Raw genomic sequence first — 20,856 nt, 5'->3', positions numbered from 1 at the left:
AATAGTAGGAATTCAATACGCCACTTTCAACAAAATGGATAGATCATTTGCACAGAAAAATCAATAGGGAAACAGCTTACCTGAATAACACAACAGACAAAATGGACCTTATAGACACATATTGAACATTTGATCCAACAGCACAAGAATACACATCCCTCTCCAGTACATGGAGCACTCTACAGAATAGATCACATCTTGGGCCACAAAGCAAAGAGACAACCTACTGAATGTGAGATATTTGCAAATTATATATCCAATCAGAAGTTAACATCCAAAATATATAAAGAACGTATAGAAGTCAACACCAAAAAAAGAAAGAAAGAAAGAAGAAAGAAAAAGAAAGAAAGAAAGAAAGAAAGAAAGAAAGAAAGAAAGAAAGAAGGAAGGAAGGAAGGAAGGAAGGAAGGAAGAAAGAAAGAAAGAAAGAAAGAAAGAAAAAGAAAGAAAGAAAAGAAAGAAAGAAAGAAAGAAAGAAAGAAAGAAAGAAAGAAAGAAAGAAAGAAAGATTTCAACTAAAAATGGGCAGAGGACCCAAATAGACATTTTTCTAAGGAAGATTTGCAGATAGCCAATAGACACGTGAAAGGATGCCCAACATCCCTAATCGTCAGAGAAATGCATGTCAAAACCATACCTTATACCTGTCAGAATGGCTAGAATTAAAACAAAAAATAACTAATGCTGGTGAGATATGGAGAAAAAGGCATCCTCAGGCACTGTCAGGAATGTAAATTGGTGCAGGTACTATGGAAAACAGTACGGAGGTTCCTCAAAAATTAAAAAAAATAACAAAACAAAGCTATATGATTCAGTAATTCCACTACTGGGTATTTAACCAAAGAAAAAGAAAATAGTAATTCAAAAAGATATATGCGCCCCTATATTTATGGCAGCAGCATTTACAATAGCCAAGATATGGATTCAATTTAAGTGTCCATCAAAAGATGAATGGATAAAGAAGAAGTGGTCCATGTTAAACACACACACACACACACACACACACACACAATGGACTATTACTCAGCCATAAAAAGAATATCTTGCCATTTATGACGTCACAGATGGACCTAGAAAGTATTATGCTAAGTGAAACACATCAGACAAAGACAAATACCATATGATTTGACTTACATATGGAATCTTAAAACAAATGAATAAACAAAAGAAACAGGTCCATAAATACAGAGAACTGGTGGTTGACTGAGGGTTGGGGGTGGGAGGATTGGTGAAATGGGTAAAGAGGAGTGGAAGGTATAGGCTTCCAGTTACGGAATGAATAAATAAAGGTATAGCACAGTGAATATAGTCAAGGGTATCATAATAACATCATATGGTGATAGATGGTAGTTACACTAGAAAAACAAGAACAACTAAGCCTACAACCAAAAGGAAGGAAATAATAAAGATTAGAGCAGAAATAAATGTAACAGGATTCTAGGATGATGGCAAAATAAGCAGTAATGGGGATCTGTCTCCCTCCTAGACAACAAAACTGCACTCATAGAATGTTTCTGTTTTTGAATTGTGGAATCTGTTGAAGGCTTGCATATTCTAGGGGATGACTTGCATAGTAAATTGTGTTTAGCTTTGGTCAATTTCAGCTCTTAACACAGTAGCAGCGACACATCGACCCAGGCAGGGGGCACATATTTCTGGAGCATTTTGCATACAGGTTAGGGGAAACTTGCTGGGGGAAAGGAACCTGTTATTCAAATATTGGAGGTCTTTGATCACTGATTGCTGCTTCTGGTCACAGAAATGCAAAGAGGCAGACAGCAAGTGTTGTACATTCCCGCATTGGTCCAAGCCCCTCCCCTCTGGCAAAAGTGACTTCAGAGGGCGTTAAGGCACCAGAACACTGTTTCCTCTCCACTTTTTTTCACTTTTTCCCCCTTTAGGAGCCAGAAATATTTAAAACTAGGACATTCAAAAACAGCTATATATACAAGTAAAATTAAAAAGTGACCACTTGTGCCCAGGGAGAAGTCCAGAAAAGACCTAAGAGGACATTGAATGTATACCTCATGTTGATCCTCAGTACAGAGGCAGCCTACAATAAACAAAAAAAATAACAAAACCCAGCAAACCCTGGGAAGAGGGAAAATCTTATTTCCAGAATTACCACATTATTAGATTTAAATTTCCAGTGTTCAACAAAAAATTCATGACATACAAAGAAATAGGAAAGTATGGCCCATTCAAAGGAAAAAAATAATCTTTAAAAATAGTCAATTTTAGTTTATTTTTGTGTATGGTGTAAAAAGTGTTGCAGTTTCATTCATGTAACCATCCAATTTTCCTAACATTTGTTGATGGGAGTGTCTTTTTCCCATTGCATATTCTTGTCTCCTTTGTTGAAGATTAATTGACCATGTAATAATGAGTTTATTTCTGGGTTCTCTATTCTGTTCCATTGATCTATGTGTTTATTTTTGTGCCAGTACCATGCTGCTTTGATTACTATAGATTTGTAGTATCTTGAAATCTGGGATTGTGATACTTCTGGGTTTGTTCTTTTTTTTTTTCTTTATTTTAGAGAGAGACAGAAAGAGCTGGGGTGGGGAAGAGAGGGAGTGAGAGAATCTTAAACAGGTTCCACAAACATCATGGAGCTCGACATGGGGCTCAATTTCACAACCGTGACATTGCGACCTGAGCTGAAATCAAGAGTCAGATGCTTAACCGACTGAGCCATCCATGTGCCCCTGTTCTTCTTTCTCAATATTGCTTTGGCTATTCAGAGTCTTTGCAGTTCCATACAAATTTTAGGATTATTGCTCTAGTTCTGTGAAAAATGCCATTGATATTTTGATAGGGATTGCATTAAATGTGTTGATTGCTTTGGGTAATATAGACATTTTAACAACATTTGTTCTCCCAATCCATAAGCATGGGATATCTTCCCATTTGTTTGTCATCTTTAATTTCTTTCATCTGTGTTTTATAGTTTTTCAGAGTAAGGACCTATCACCTCCTTGGTTAAGTTTATTCCTAGGTATTTTATTATTTTTGGTGCAATTGTAAATGGATAGTTTTCTTAATTTCTCTTTCTGCTACTTCATTATTAGTGTATAGAAATGCAACTGATTTCTATATATTGACTTTGTATCCTGTGACCTTACTGAATTCATTTATCAGTTCCAGTAGTTTTTTTGGTGGAGTCTTTAGGGTTTTCTATATATAGTATCATGTCATTTGCAAATAGTGACAGTTTTACTTCTTCCTTACCAATTTGCGTACCTTTTATTTCTTTTTTTTTTTGTCTGATTGCTGTGGCTGGGACTTCTAGTACTATGTTGAATAGAAGTGGTGAGAGTGGACATGCTTGTCTTGTTCCTGATCTTAGGGGAAAAGCTCTGTTTTTCACTAAAATTCTCAATTTTAATACAGAATTTATGACAATATAAATATTCTTTCCTAAAATGGGGACAAAATGAGCTTATCACCATTCCCTTACTACAGTACTTCTTCCACCATACTTATGAATTAGGGCTCATTTAAATATTTTATTATTTAAAGAAGCTTTATCAAGGCATGATTGGCTTACAATAAATTGAACATATTTGAAGTGAACAGTTTGATAAGTTTGACATACATTATGTTCATAAGATCATTACCACAATCAAGAACATATCTGGCACCCCAGGAGTCTCCTTATCCTGCAATGTAAGCATTCCTTCCTGCCCTTCCCTGCCATGTACCACCCACCACTCTGTCTCCAGTTAACCTCTGACCCACTTTCTGCCACTATAAATTTGTTGGGAATTTTTATAAACAGATACATACAGTTTGTAAACTTTTTGGCTTGGTTTATTTCTCTGAATTATTTTGAGAGCCATTCATGTTGTTGTATGTGTCAATAGGTTTTTTTTTTCCTTTTTATTGCTAAATAATATTCTATTGTATGGTGATTGTCTTTTCATTCACCTGTCAATGCACTTTTAGGTTGTTTCTAGTCTTGGCCATTGTAAACAAAGTTGTTATGAATGCTCATGTTCAAGTCTTTGTGTGGACATATGCTTTCACAGGGAGTGGAATGAGAGGGTCTTATGGCATATGTACATTACACTTTTATGAAACTGCCCAACTGCTTTCCAAAGGAGTTATACACCGTTTTACATTCTTATAGCAGCATATGAGAGCTGTGATTGCTCCACATCCCCAGCAACACTTGGTGTTGATATTTTTATCATTTTAGCCATGCTAATAGTGGTGTGTCACTATCTCTTGGTTTTAGTTTGCATTTACCTCATAACTAATGACGTTGAGCATCTTTTCATTTGCTTTGTTATTCATATATATTCTTTGGTGAAGTATCTATTTGAATATTTTGCCCACTGTATAATTTGGTCATTTTATTTTATTATTTGCTTTCTTCTCCTCAGTTTGGGTTTCATTTGTCCTTTTTCTGGTTTCTTAATGTGGAAAGCTAGAGCTATTTATTTGAAAACATTCTTTACAGACATAGTGCTAAAACTTCCCTCTAAGAATTATATCAGCTGCATTATATAAATTTTGATATGTCATGTTTTTGTTTTCATTTCGTTCATAATGTCCAATTTCCTCTTTGACATATAAATGAGCTATGTCAATTGCCCTTAACTCCTGGACTGACTTTCAATTTTTTTTTAAGATTTTATTTATTTATTGGACAGAGAGAGACACAGCAAGAGAGGGAACACCAGCAGGGGGAGTGGGAGAGGAAGAAGCAGGCTTTCCTCTAAGCAGGCAGTCTGACACGGGGCTCGATCCCAGGACCCTGGGATCATGACCTGAGTGGAAGGCAGACGCTTAATGACTGAGCCACCCAGGTGCCCCACTTTTAATTTTTTTTTAAGATTTTATTTATTTATTTGACAGAGAGAGAGCACAAGCAAGGGGAGCAGCAGGCAGAGGGAGAGGGAGAAGCAGACTCCCCGCTGAGCAGGGAGCCAAATGTGGGGCTTGATTCCAAGATCCTGAGATCATGACTTGAGCCAAAGGCAGGCGCTTAACAGACTGAGCCACCCAAGCACCTCTGGACTGACTTTTAAACAGTGCATGTGTAGGTTGAGACTTTCAGAGACTCAGCAAAAAGCATCAGGTTGAAAAACCAAGCAAGACTTGGTGCCCACCCAATGTTGGCGAGACACAGATTGTAGTTTAAGTCTTGCCAAATGGGAATGAGTTGGTAAACATCCAGTGTCTTTTTGAGATCCCAAAAAAGCCATGCCCTAGAAGTAAATGCCTCAAAATAAGAGAGTACTACACCCTGGGAATAAGGCCATGATAGTTATGGTCAAAACAAAGCTTCAAACTACCCTTGGCCCTATCAAAATCTTTCCCTGGTACTGTGCTTATGCCTCTCACTTTTCCATGGCTATATCTTCTTGGGGGTTTGTCCCTAAAGTACAGGCATTTCAGCAGCCTGGGACTCTGAAGTCTACCTCCTCCTCCCAGTAAGATCAGTACATTAACTTTGGGCTCCTTTTCTTGTACTGCAAGCTAAGAAATACTCATAGGGAAGATGCCAGGATAAGGAAGGAAAAGGCTTCCTTTTTTTCAAGAATCATATCCTCAAGTGTTACCTCTGTTGGTTTCTAGCCAATGTCTTCAAACAATTCTTATACCTTGTTCAGTTTTTAGAGTTGCTTTTGTCAGGCTTTTCCAATATTGGCCACTCAGCCATGGCTGAAACAGTAAGTCTCTTAGAATTCTTATTTCCTGAGAATTGACCTGACACAGGCCAGGGGTACAAGGGTCATCTCTTGTTCCCACAGAGAAAGACAGTGAGTATGACAGACAGGTAGACAGACAAGGATTGAACTGAGCAACTCTGAACCTGTGTTGCTCTATTTGGTAACTGACTGCCTTTGAACCAAGGCTATTTCTAGTCTTACAATCATGTAATTCTGTGATCCATTTTGTAAGCGTCATAGGCCTAATCCCCCATTATAAGTATAGACAAAGTAGAATTTAGAAATATGGAAATAATTGTAAAAGTCTAAAAACTATATCACCTCTAAGGTTTAACAAATATGAAATAACATTTTCTGAGACTTTAAAATATTTAGGAGCTAGAGCTTCTGGAGCTCCAAGGAATGTCTATTCTGGTTAAACATTTCAAATAAAAATGTTTTCTTAGTTGCCATGCATCCTGTCCAAGTACCAAATAGCACATAGCACATTACATGAAAAATACAATATTAGCTATTTGGGATGATTCTGAAGTGATTATAGCTTTTATTAGTTATGCACAAAAGATAAAAATTTTGGAAACCATGGTTAACATATATAGTTTGAAGTAATAAGATTTTAGATAAAATAATATCTAACTAAAACATCAACCAGAATCTAGTTGGATCACCAACTATTTCTGATTGCATTGATTTTATCTCTTCTTCCCAAATTACTGTGAGAGTAGATAACATAAGCTTTTATTATTAACAAACATAAGTTTTCAAGAGGAATGTAAAGTATACTCACCACTGACAGTTAGTAAAACTAACCTGTCCTGCCATTTCAGGAGCAATAGGAATGGTGGGCCATAAGAAGGAGTAAATTGCAAAAAACACCAGCCATATAATTATGCTTCCCCAAATGGCCAAATGACTAAACTGCAGAAAGAAAAATATTACAGAAACACTTCAACCTTTTCCATTTAAAAGAAAAAAATAACTATCAACTGACAAAATCATTTGGCTAGGCCATATGTACTCATATGAAGAAAATTATAATCTTTTGATTTCTTGATACTTGAGACTTCCTTTCTAATATCTTTCTCAGAATATTTTGCTGTGGATTCAAGGAGCCATTGTTGAAAGTATCTAAAACAACTGTACTTTGTCAACTAAGCCAAGTAACATTCAGTGTCTTCAGTGAAACTGTAATTCTCAATCAGAATTGGTTCATACAATTGACAGGTTATTCAATGAGACTTCTGCCTCTGCCTACTTATTAAAACAAAGATCTCTTCAGAAGAAAAAAAGTTTGAATAGAAATCATTAAGAGGGGTAAAAATTTGACCCTATCATATCTGTTCTGCATGAATAATTCTGGGACAATGGCAGAAGTTGTGACTCTTAGATTGACTGAAATTGGAGGGTTTTCTCTGCATATCAAGTATGTATGTCATTCAGATTGAGGATGTTGGCTCAAGGATCACTGTCTGTGCCTGGGGCTGGGAACTGTGCCAAATCCTTAAGGGTTAATGCTGAGGAGGTAGGTCCTCCGTTGATCTGATCTGTTGCCTTGTGTGATTTATGTTAGCAGAGGAATCATAAGGAAAATGACTAGGAGACCTGTGTTCTAAACTTGGTTGTGCTGAACACCTCAGAGTTGCCATCTGTGTATAAATCAGTGATTCGAGAGACGAGATGATTTCTTAAGGACTCAAGTGCTCTCATCCTATTAGGTACTGCTCATTACTTAATCCTATCTGAACAACAAAAATATGGAGGAAAAAGCCCCAATCTGCTATTTCTCAGAGTTTACTTCTTTATGAGTCATTTTCAAAGGCCGTTTTTTACTCTTTAGAAATACTCTCTTATTCAAAGGATTTCCCTCTCGGATTAAAAAGAACTGGTCTCCTGAGGGCTCTCTCTCATGATCATGCAGGAGATGATGGAGAAGAGAATCAGCTCAAGACTGTGAGCTTTAAACTTTTCAAACACTTCAGTACATTTTCATGTAATTGCATTCTCTGTACCTAAACAGTGCCTGCCAGCATCCTCTTCCCCAGTGAAGAATCACGGGCTCCCTCCTTGACCCTCCCCACGGAGCAGAGTAGCCTATGACCAAAAGTGAGAACCAGTCCCTTTTCTTTCCTGCCCCAGTCCCCAGGCTCCTTCCTGAACAACATGTGAGTTGGAGGGCAGGAGCCTGGTAGATTGTAGGCCAGAAGAGTTTTGTTAAGTCTGCTTCGGCCTTGAAATACTACCTTATTCATAAATGTGGTTCACCATATGCAGATAGTGTAGGTGATCATGGATCAAAGAAACAGTCTTACTGAAGAGAATTTAACATTAATTCAAAGGAGGAATAGAAAATAATTATTTATTTATGTTACCTTAAGGCAGTATAATACACACAATTGGTGTGCCTTATGTATTGCTAATAAAATATTTTTGTTCAGAACACTTCAGTCCCAACATTGTGTCGATGTTCTGTTGGGGACAGTAGCAGTGAGAACTCTATATTGATTGCACTGGAGAAGAAATACATGATGTAGTACGTAATTAGCTCTCCAAAGGTGACAGGCTGATAAAAATTCATTTTCCCCCATAAACTTTTGAGTACAACTTGGAAAACAACTTATTTATGGGTGTATATGTACATACTTACAGATTCACTTAAATTATTGATCAGTTCATAAAAACATTCTACTTATCAGAAGTTCTACTTTTAATATCCTAGGAAAATTATTGCTCATGTCTGTAAGTAGGCTGTACATCTGTGTTCATAACAGACTATTATTTATAGCAACAGAAGTTAAAACAATTCTAAAAACAATGTAAATAATAAGCATCCAGATGATAAGATATATGCAATCGTTAAATGAGATATAAATATTAAAGAAATAGAAAAATGTTAAAGATCTAATATTAAGGGAAAAAGGCAAATTACAAAATATTAGGTACCTTAGAATTCTATTTCTATGAAAACCAAACCAAACCAAACCAAGCACACGTAAAACAAAGACTGAAAGAATAGAACAGAAACCAAAATGTCCATGTCATTGATACTGAAAGGTATGGGAAATTTGTATTTCTTTCTTTTTCTGTATTTGCTAAATTTTCCATTATAATTCTGTTCCTCAATAATAATAATGAATTAAGGATCTCATAAAGAATAGTACGGAGGACATTAGGAGAAGGAAGGGAAAAACAAAGGGGGGGGGAATCAGAGGGAGAGATGAACCATAAGAGACTATGGACTCCAGGAAACAAACAGAGGGTTTCAGAAGGGGGAGGGTGGAGGGATAGGTTAGCCCGGTGATGGGTATTAAGGAGGGCACGAATTGCAATGAGCCCTAGGTGTTATATGCAAACAATGAATCATGGAACACTACATCAAAAGCTAATGAAATACTGTATGGCGACTAACATAATAATATAAAAAAAAGGTCTCGTAATGATAATGTAAGAGTCTCTAATGTCATGATAAATTGAATCTATTTCTAAGATGTAAGGCAGGGAAATGAATATTTTAAAGACAGTAGATTACTAATATGCCACCATCCACTTTAAATCATCACTTGAATATGCAAAACAAAAGAAGGTAAAATATGAAGACCAGAAAAAAATATGCTTATTATTTTTCTAAACCTTAAAAAGTAAATCAACATGTAAACAACTATACTGGATTGAGGAAGCACCCTCAAGAATACTCACTTTATTCCAAGATTGTGTCTCCAAACCAGCTTTCAGACAGACAGTAACAACTACGTACTGTGCAAGGAGAGGAGAAGGGGAAATAGATTGGAAAAATGTATTAAAATTTCCATTAGAATCCATGTCACCTCACTCCCTCCCTGACTCCCCCCCCCCCCACAATCCCTGTTCTCCATGTCCAGTGAACTCTGGTATCATAGGTTTTGCTAGGTTTTAATTGAGGAGAGAATGTAGTACTTTTCAACAAATGTTTCATATTTAGAAGCACTTTAACATATGATAAAAATCATGTTTATATCATATATAAATTTACTTTCTTTATAAATAGCATGGAAGATTTCTTTCTGATTAGAAATCCAAGTGCTATTGATAAAAAGCGCAATTGAACAGGGTAGATTGAAATCATCATAAAGAGGATTTTAGCTATTCTTGGCCTTTTGCATTTGGATACAAACATATTTTAGAAACAGCCCATCAGGCATCTGGGGCTTTTGATTGGGATTATAATTAATGGATCTATAAATCAATTTGAGGAGATCTGACTTCCTTATAGTATTGAGTATTCCAATTAATGAGCATGGTATATTTTTCCATTTAGATGTTCTTAATGTCTCCAATAAAGTCTTATAATTTTCCTCAGAGGTCTTAGACGTCATTTGTTAAATTCTTTCATGTTTTTCCTTTATTGGATACTATGGTAAAATAGTATCCTGATATTTTGAAATATAATTGGTTTTTAAAACATTGGCCAATATCCAGCCAACCTCTTTTATTAATTATAATATTTTATTTGTAGAATTTTTTTGTATTTTCTGTGTACACACTTATATCATCTCTGATTTAAAACCAATTTTTCCCCTTTCCAAGGCTTGCATTCCTTTTTTCATCTTCTTATTGTGTTGGTTAGTCACTCCTTCACAATGTTGGAGAGCAGTGGTAATACTGAGCAACCTTCTTATTTTTCATCTTAGTTTTTTTTTTTTTTTAAAGATTTTATTTATTTATGTGACAGAGAGACAGCCAGCGAGAGAGGGAACACAGCAGGCGAGTGAGAGAGGAAGAAGCAGGCTCCTAGCGGAGGAGCCCGATGTGGGACTCGATCCCGGAACGCCGGGATCACGCCCTGAGCCGAAGGCAGACGCTTTAACGACTGCGCTACCCAGGCGCCCCGACATCTTAGTTTTAATCTCAAAAAAAAAAAAGCTCTCAGTGTTTCATTAAGTATGATTTTGTCACAGTATGGGTTCCTGTGCAACAACAGATGTGTGATAGACACTGAGAGTTTAAAGTCCTACTTTTGAAGCAGACTTTATGTCCACTCTCTAGCTCTAGATTCAGCATTCCAGCTAGCCTCCATCATCTCATCTAAACTATTCCAAAACCTTAGGGTGCCAAGGCTCTGGCCTCCAAGTTCATCTTTGCCATTATCCGGAACCTTCCTTGCCCAACACATGGTTCACATTGTGCTCTAATTTCATTGGCCTTCTTTAATTCCCTGAAAGCATTAAAGTGAATTCTATCTCCCTGGAGGTTTGCTGTATTCCTCTCGGCACTATCTTTGGGCCTAGTACTTCCTCCAACCCACTGGCACTGGGAAGTGTGTCAGGAAACCTGAGTTAATGATCTCACCATGCTGGCCCTGCCAACCCTATCATTTCTCCTTTGGCATCTCATCTTGAGGTATTTAGGTTTGGTCTAGTCCCCTTTCCTTCTTTAAATGCTATGCTAAATTTATTTTGCTATAATTTGTTGTTGGTGGTTTTACTATCTATCTATCTATCTATCATCTATCTATCTATCTATCTATCTATCTATCTATCTATCTATCATCTATCTATCATCTATCTATCTATCATCTATCTATCTATCTATCTATCTATCTGCCTTGGAAGATAGAGATTCCATGAGATCAATTTACTCTGGCATCTTAACAAGGACTGTCTTGTACATTTGTATATATGTATGCACATCTGTATGGGAGGAGGTCTGAAAAGAAAGAAATTTGCCTAATGAATATGTCCAAACAAATAAGAAACTACTATCTAACCACATTTGATGTTTAGGACTATATAATGTACAGTTAAAAGCCACACCCAATAACGTGAAATAATAAAGACAATCAGCTAAAGTGAAAAGAGGCAATATGCCAATTAATTCCTTCTTACATAGAAGAAAACATGGGGAAAAATGGTGTGCAGTTTTGTTGTTCCAACATATGTTGTTAAATGAAAAGGAATAACATGCAGAGCAATATGTTTCTACTTGCATACAAAAGGGATAACATACATGGTTTCTCTCATCTATGGAACATAAGAACTAGGAAGATCGGTAGGAGAAGAAAGGGATGGGGAAAGGGGGGGTAATCAGAAGGGGGAATGAAGCATGAGAGACTATGGACTCTGAGAAACAAACTGAGGGCTTCAGAGGGGAGGGGGGTGGGGGAATGGGATAAGCTGGTGATGGGTAGTAAGGAGGGCACGTATTGCATGGTGCACTGGGTGTTAAACGCAACTAATGAATCATTGAACTTTACATCAAAGACCAGGGATGTACTGTATGGTTAATAACATAATGTAATAAAATATTATTATGGAAAAAAACCAAACCAAACCAAAACAAAAAAACATAAAAGGGATAACATACAATTAAATACACATCTATAATTTTTAGAATTATGAGTAAGAAACTAGTGGCAGACACAAAACTCAGAATCCAATAAGGAAATATCAATAAATTTACATAAAACTAATATGCAGAATATATGCATGACAAAAATGCCATGAAAAGTGAAAATGTAAAACTGGGAATATATTTTTGTAACAAATATGAGAAAAAATTAACATCCTTAACATATAAATATCTACTAATAATTAATAATAAAAAGACCAACAAACTAATAGTACTGGTTAAGTATTTCAATAAGCCTTCACGAAAGAAGAAATGAAAGTGGTTTTTCACTTTATGCAAATATGCTTTTCTTCAAGGCAAAAACTGCAATAGAATGCCATTTTACCTACTACATAAAAAGTGTGATAAGACTACCGCCCATGGGGGCTTAGGGAAACTGAATTCTTATAACTAAGTGTTATAAGAATAACCTCTTTGGGGGATAATTTAGTAATGATTTTCAAAATTCACAATACCCTCTGATCCAGCAATTACACTTCCAGAAATTTATCCTAGAGATATATTTACTTATGGGCCTAGAGGATAATCTTTGCAGCATTGTTGGCAATGGCAAAGGACCCCAATCAATCTTAAGGTCCACTAATAGGAGACTGGCTAAATAGTGGTGAGTTAGTCATATAAACAGCCCTGAAAGAATGAAGTAGATATTTATGGGCTGACTTGAAGCCATCACCAAGTCATATTGTATAGTGAAAAAACAAGATATAGAAGAGCACCTCCCTACCTGTACAAAAAAAAAGGAGGACATATACATTTGTTAAATGTATTTCATATTTCTAGAAATTATATACGTTTGTATGTATATCCACACATATACACACATGCATATGCAACCATTGTAATAGTTCCTTCTTGGAAAAGGTATTGGAGCATGAGGGAGACTTAAAATTTATGAAATTCTTATAATGCTTGAATTTTTCAATTAAAAACTAGAAAAGGCGATTGAATCATATGGGTGATCTTACCGTATAAATAAAATTTCCAAGAAACAAAAAGTCTGTAGTGTAACCCCCTTGTAAGACCATATCTGAAAAATGAAAAAGTCATTTTTAAAATCTTTATAGAGTCTGAAATATAGATTTGAATTTATTTTTACCAAAGGAACCCATACTGGCCACCAAAAATGTTTCTTGATTTTTGGTCATATTTCCAAAGTGACAACAATGCTTGCTTTGCCTGCCACAGTTTTGACATTTTTCCATTTCTTACTCTCTCCCAAGATATATTAAGCAAAAAATGAGTAAACAAATTGCAAGTTGTACATGAATGTGATTATAAAACCTAGTTTCACATACATATAAACCGTCTGGCAAATTGCAAGTCCAAACAACCTCATGAGTGATGCTAGGAAACAAGGCTAAGATTTTTAGCATTTTAAAATCACACGTTTCACTCTATTTCTTTTCCAGAATTACTAAAATAATCAACATAACAGATAATTTAAATTTACAATGGAATTTTGTATTCTCTTATTGCTAAGTCTGCTATAACTTACGAATTTCATTCTGTTATAAAGGGTCAAAACTATCTCAAGATTAGCGTGATTTTTTCACTATTTTCACTTTTTAAAATTCTCAAATATATATTTGTGCTTCTGGTCCTGGTTGATATGGGAATTTGGGGGTGCAGTTCCTGATCCTAATACCAATTCAGAAGCTCACTTATTCCATTTTCTCTTATTTAGAACCCACTAAAATACACAAGCCTCATGTCCTTTCTTAAAATTATCTGCAGTGGAATATTAAGCATCTCATTGACAGAAACTCTAGGTAAATATGTGGGCCAGGTTAGATCAGCTAGGGAAGTGACAATCATGAGTCTAGATTGTGTATAGACATAACTTGGTGAGTTTTAATGGGAATAGGGTGACAGTATAGATGAGAACAATCTTGTAATTGACTAGACGCTGGGAGAAAACTGCATAGAAAGGCCATACTGAGTTATGTTGTCCAGATGCATATTCACAAAGGGAAGAGAGAAATTATAAGCTTTGCTGGGACAAAAGGGAAACTTCCAGTTTGCACATGGTGATGTGAAACAAATTCTTTTCCTTCTGGATATTGTACAAAATCAATGATGCAAACAGAGAAAACCTCCACAGAGTCTATGTCAGGGAAACTATGAGACAAAAAATCCACAGTCTCAGAAAGCTAATGAGGGTTTCCAAGCAGCTAAGGTGAGCAGAAACTATGCTTGATGATATAAAAGCACCAGGGCAAAGTAAATATCAAGCTGACCAAGGGCAGCAGACCTCAGAAATATCAGCAAAAAAACCTCTCCTTAAAAGAACCTTCTTCCAGTAGCTGGTAAAGAAAAATTTAATGTCTTCATGAATGATATAAAAGAAGCAGGCACATCATCCATAAAAAGAGACACTAGGAAAAAAAGGCAGAGTATTCTATTCTATGTGATTTGTGTGGTTACTATTCACTATACTATAAATTTGTCCAATGTATGTGTTTGAAATTGGTTTGAAAGCAGGGGCTCCTGGGTAGTTCAGTTGGTTCATCATCCTACTCTTGATTTCAGCTCAGGTTATGATCTCAGGGTCGGGAGATTGAGCCCCACGTCAGGCTCTGCACTCAGTATGGAGTCTGCTTGAGATTCTCTCTTTCCCTCTCCCTCTGCCCCTCCCCCCATATATACTATAAATGAAGGAAGGAATAAAATCTTTAAACCAAAATAAAAAGAAGAAGAAGAAGAAGAAGAAGAAGAAGAAGAAGAAGAAGAAAAAGAAAGAAAGAAAGAAAGAAAGAAAGAAAGAAAGAAAGAAAGAAAGAAAATGGTTTGAGAGCAAATGAATAGAAGAGCACCAAAACATTAGATGAAGTATACTCACCAAGGAATTAAAAAAAAGTTAAAACCAGCTAACAAAGAAATGATTGGAGAACAAAAAGACTTATCGTGAGCATTTAATATATTTACCTATGGTATTAAAATAAAGAAAGCAAAAACAAAAAATAAATATGGTGCTAGAATGATCAATCTGATTGTAATTATTCAATGCCCAGACAATGTGGGAATGATGTAATTTATACAATATCCAGAGGTACAGGTGAATTAGATGGGAAGTAGAATAAGTTTGCAGATTTTCTCATCTATAATTGGAGTCAATAAAGAATGTTCAAAGCTAACAATCAAGTAGTGGAATTCCAAGCTTATATAAAGTGTAAAGGTATCCATGTGCAAGATAATGGGTTGCTAGAGGAAAGGGAAAGGAGATGGAAGGATGGGAAACACAATTTTATCATACCTAGAAACCAATGGATTTGTCCAAAGAAACAGAGCACTGTCTATATAAACTTATAATAAAAATAAGCTTAAGAACAAAAATTCAAACCTTGCTGAATACCAGAAGACGACACAAAAAACCCACAAAGAAAGCCAAGCACATAAAGATTAGAAAAATATATTAAAACAGGAAATGCAAAGTCAAATGAGATATTGCAAACAAAGCCTGTTTTTTTAAAAAATGACTCTCCAATTGAGTCTCAAAAACAAAACCCAATTCCATGCTGTATACAAGCACCAGACCTAAAAAAAAAAAAAAAAGTAATTCATGAAGTTTGAAAAGTAAATTACAGGCAAGGAAAATACAAATTAAAAGTACAAAAATGGTATTAAGAAGAAATTGAGGCTAAAAAGAACTAAACAAGACCAAGAACAGAAGTTTGCAATGCCAAATGGTACAAGTTGCAATCAATATGAAACAACTAGAAGTATTGGTGCAACAAATAACAAACATTTCTAAACTATAAATTATGATAAATTAAAAGGGAAACAAATATGTTAGTAGTAGTAGACTTTTACTCACCTTACTCAGTACATGACAGACCAGTGACAAAAAAATTAGCAAGACCCGGACTTTTCCTTCTACCTATGAAGAAGCAACAGTATTTTCCCTCTTGCTATAATCAATTAGAAAATTAAACAAAACATATGAAATAATTTTTTCAGACACTGGCTAAAAAGCAGCACAGGACTGCGATCTCTGAGAGGGGGGTGAAAAATTAGGTGAGACCGCCCACTGCCCTTGCTTCACACTTAGAGGCAATTTGTGGTCTGTGCAGAGAGGAAGAACCCAAAGATGGGTCAACATTTTGAGTGAGTTGATGAGACAGAAATTGGACTTTAGAGAGGCCAAGATGGCTGGAATTTGCAGAAGTGAGCACTGGAAATGAGGGAACAATGCTGAGAGTGAGCTCCAGAAAGTCACATGGGGTCCTCGTAAGTCTTTGGCGGAATGCCAATCTGCATACGTATGCTGAGAAATTTCACAAGGTCATCAACAAACAGTTACTGTGGAAAACCAAATTAGCACAGAACTGCAAGTTGAAAATTGCCAGATCTAATATAAAGCTAGGATTTACTCAAATTTCCATGGGTCAAAATAAAGAGACCTCATTCAATATGTGAAACATTCAGTAGACACCCAAGAAGAGATAACTTTTGTATAGGAACTAAATTACTTCTATAGTAAAAGATACTCTAGACTCAACTTGAAGAAGAAAAACAGATCTTAGAAGGATCAAACTATTCATAGGGAATGTAAATGCCTGCCAAAACAAAGTCCAAATATTTAAATATATACAACAAAAAAAATTCAGCAGCATAAAATTCACAATGCCCAGTAACCATTATAAAATTATGATATACAAAGAAGCAAAATTTTGACCCATCAGCCGGGGAAAATTGGTAATAGAGCCAACACAGAAAAAACAGACATGCTGGAATTAGCAGAAATATCTCTAAGACAGCTATTATAAGTATCACAATTACACTGAGGCATTTAAAAGAGAGGAATGAGAGAAAGGAAAGATGTAGAGAAGAACTAATTAGAATTTCTAGAGATGAAGAGTATTAACACATGGAAGGAAAATGTCACTGGATTGTTAGTAACTTCAGAGAGACTGCTAAATAAAAGATTAGTGAACTTAAAGACATGGCAAAAGAAGATAAAAATGAACCAAAAGAGAAAACAAAGATGGTATAAATGAACAGAGAGGTGGGAAAATATCAAGAGTTTCAACAGATGTATAGTTGGAGTCCCAGAAGAAGAAGAAAAAGAGTGAGAGAAAAAATATAAAAAGAAATGATGAGCAAATTTTTCCATATTTGATGGAAACTATAAACCAACAGACCCTAAAACTGAGCAACCTCAAGAAGCGTAAATGCAAATAAAACCAGACCAAGGCATATCAAAATCAAATTGCTGAAAATCAGTGATAAAGAGAAAAACCTACAAATTATACAAAAATAGAAAACATATTACATAAAGAGAAACAAATAGAAGAAATTTCAGACTTCTCAACAAAATCAGAGCACCTGGGTGGCTCAGTGGATAGTGTCTGCCTTTCATCAAATTGATGAAAGATTATTTGATAAGAAACCATCATACAAGTGAAATTACAGTCCCTGATTTATATATATATCCAAGTTGCAAATGCTCTCCCCATAGGATGGGCATCTATGGCAACAGAAACTTTCCAAGACCTTTCTGTGAGGATCTCATACCCAGGTCTTAATCCCTGCCCCCATCACCACTTCTACTTTCCTGCCCTAAGAGCCTATCCTACCACAGCTGCTGGAGATCCCCACCCTGCAAGCTGCACAGGACCACCTCAATCTCTGAGAACTCAAAGAGGGTAAAAAATTGTGATATCTGAACAGGTCAGTGACACCATTATAATTATAATTAAAAAGGGAAAATACATCCCAAATTCTAATTTTCCATATTTCAAAAATGTTTGCATTGTTCTCAATGCTTTACTATCCTTTGTATTCTATAGTAGTAATTATATTTCTGGTGATTTACAACTAATGAAAATTTTATATTCTAAAAGGTCATTAAAAATTATTTAGAATTTGGGATAAAAGATGACTTAAATGAATGTAAAGACAGCCCATGTTTGTGGATTGGAAGATGTATTACTTAGCCACCATTTCCTTGAATACTTTTTCTACTTCATTCTTTTTCTGCTCTTGTTCTTATACTCCCATATACCTCTTTTGGTGTGTTTAAAAGCTTCTCACATTTCTGACTCTGTGTTCATTTTTCTCCATTCTACTTTCTTTCTGGTCTTCAAATTGCATACTTTCTATTAATGTAAGATAAGGTTTCATAATTCTTTCTTCTTCAAATTTACCACTGAGCCACTCTAATAAATTGTTCTTTTTTTTTTATTAAAAGTTTTCAACTCCAGAATTTTCATTCGGTTCTTTATTATAATTTCTCTTTATTGGCAATCTGTTTGATGTGCCTTCATACCTTTAAACATTTCTTTTGGCACTTTGAACATGTTTATATGGCTAATTTGAACTCTTTGTTAAATCTTACATGTAGGCCCTCTCACAGGCAGTTTCTGTTACCTAATTACTTCTTGGTGTATGGGTCATGCAGTCCTGTCTCTGTGTGTCTTGTAATTTTTGGTTGTTGTTGAAAACTGGGAATTTTATGTAATATATTGTAACTACTCTGGATACTATTCCCTCCTCCCTTTATGGCTTATATTGTGTTGATGCTTGTGTATTTGTTTTGTGATTTGGCTGGCTATTTTAGTGAAGTCTATTTCCCCAGGGTTAAACCTTGGTATTGCACCTTGGAAGGTGCAGCCCTGGGCAAGCAAAGTCACCTTGGTTTTATCTGGTCTGTTTTGACTGTGTTTTTCCCTGATTTCTCCATTAAGCCGTCTGACTCATTTGGCATTACATTAGTTGTTAGGCTCCACTAATTACCCATGGGTTAGTCTATTGTTTTTGATAATTTTCTGGGGCATAAATTATACAGCAGTCTGATCCAATTAAATTCAGGCTTGGATAATTTTGAGACAAGTCTTTGATGTTGTTCTCACCTTGGGAGAACTATTTTTATCTGTCTCTGTCCCTGGTTCATTCTGGTAAATTAGTAGGCCTATGATTTAGCTTATTGGTCTCAATTAGGAAGAGTTATTATTTTTGAGAACATCCCTAGACTTGAACTCTCCCCCTAGTCAGTTTCAAATAGTCACTTCCTTTGGGAAGAGTTTTGGTAATACATAATACCTCTCACCATAGGCAAAATCTTATTGCCACTACTCTTGGTGATAGTGATGTTGTAGTCACTGGTCTTCTTGGCTTGTCTTCCCAACAATCTCTTAGAGATTCTCTGCCCTACAAGCAAGCTTTGGTGAGAGTCCTCAGGAACCCAATATTCTTAGCCTGTAATGCCTATGGTAGAGACTCTGCCTATGGATATAAGTTGATAGGAAAAGGGGCGCTCTAACCTCTTGACCACACTCATCAGGAATTTTGCCTCTTTAACTCAGAGTTGGGGGGGGGGATGAGAAATGCTGGTGGCTGGCCCCTCCTGTGAGATATGGTAACCCTGGTTGATAATTGAGAAGACTAGTAGTCCTACACTCTTAACCACATCTGCCTGCAGTGGAACTTCCATCAAGCTAGGTTGTGAATAAGGGAGTGAAGGAGTAAGTCATGGCTACAATGCCACAGACTTTTGACATTCTGACTAAGTTGCAGATTTGCCTGAATAAATGTTTCTTTATTTGTCTCTAGGATAATATCCAGAAAATTTGCAGAATTGTGTTTTTATAGTTTTGACCAGTTTGGCTTATTTGGCTGGAGAGCAGATCCCAAGAGCCCCTCACATTTCCATCCCAAAAAGAATTTTTGTAAACTTGGGATTTTGATGTATTTGTTATCATTTGAAAGTTTTGCCCATTTTCTTTACAAGGAAGGGCTTTAGCTATGTTAATGGCAGATCCATTCTTTTAAATACCAACAAACACACATACAACTCAAACTCAATGTTTAAAAAAATATGTCCACAATAAAGGACATATTGCTAGTAATACACAATGAAAATTAAATCTGATTAAAGAAAAATAATTACACTATGCATCTTAATTTGTGGCTGTGAACCCATTATATAGCAGTAGCATACTTCATAAGTATAACTCCTACATTTAGATGTATTATACCCAGGTCAGTCTGTAGAAAAACTTCACACATAATGGTTTTTTTGGAAAATTGTACATCAGGAAAAAGAGACTTGGTCCAATAATAAAGTATACTGAACTTGTGTTATAGTCTAAATTGAAGCGTGAGGTTTCGGAAGTGAAACAAGAAACAGACATAAATTTCAAACTTATAGAAGGTATCAAAAATTCATTAGAACTGTTGTGCTTTCTATCAGACCTACTGACTCAAATATTTATTACAAATTAACAATAAAAGCACTAATTTTCAATTTATATATGTCAAAGACAAAATGTGTTCTAAAGATCAACTGTTAAATGTCAACCAAATTGTAACATTACATATAGGTAAATATTTTAAATTCCATTTTTTTTTTGCTTTAAGTTCTTTCTGTGGAGACATACACATACACACACACACACACACACACACACACAGAAATATTGGCCCCAGTGTGTAAAACATGCTTTTTGTTGAATATATGAAACAATGAAGCCATTACCATTCTCCAGCATTTTCATGGGCATCCAGAAGAGAATGAAGGAATGGACCAAAGCATTTAAACATTGAAACCAAAACACCTAAAAGAAAGCAAAGCAAGAAAGTTATAATAGTACATTGGTCTAAATCTAAAAATATGTTACATTATGAAATATTCTTGTTGTTTGAAACAGTTATAAAGCAAAAATGTTTTCCTGGAGATGGAAAAATTCCATTTCTTCTACTTCTAAAAGAAATGACTGTGAAAGTATGGGATATTATTTGAAAGGAAAACCCATTAAATATAAATTTGTAGAACACAAATATAGAATATTTGTTA

General features: G+C 35.6%; 1 protein-coding gene across 1 annotated transcript in view; it reads right to left on the bottom strand.

Annotated features, from left to right (window-relative positions):
- Window positions 1-20,856, bottom strand: part of LOC113251194 (phospholipid-transporting ATPase IB-like) — a 175,156-nt gene that overhangs the window by 9,444 nt on the left and 144,856 nt on the right. Inside the window, exons 28-31 of the mRNA XM_026493021.4 lie at window positions 20,539-20,617; window positions 13,028-13,089; window positions 9,375-9,431; window positions 6,492-6,599 (exon numbers count right to left, since the gene is read on the bottom strand). Of these exons, the coding sequence (XP_026348806.3) occupies window positions 6,492-6,599; window positions 9,375-9,431; window positions 13,028-13,089; window positions 20,539-20,617 (306 nt within the window). The remainder of the gene's footprint in view (window positions 1-6,491; window positions 6,600-9,374; window positions 9,432-13,027; window positions 13,090-20,538; window positions 20,618-20,856) is intronic.

This window comes from Ursus arctos, unplaced genomic scaffold, assembly GCF_023065955.2.
Source record: "Ursus arctos isolate Adak ecotype North America unplaced genomic scaffold, UrsArc2.0 scaffold_10, whole genome shotgun sequence".
NCBI lineage: Eukaryota > Metazoa > Chordata > Mammalia > Carnivora > Ursidae > Ursus > Ursus arctos.
The sequence above is the reverse complement of the archived record's forward strand: the minus strand, read 5'-3'. Positions and strand labels throughout refer to the sequence as shown.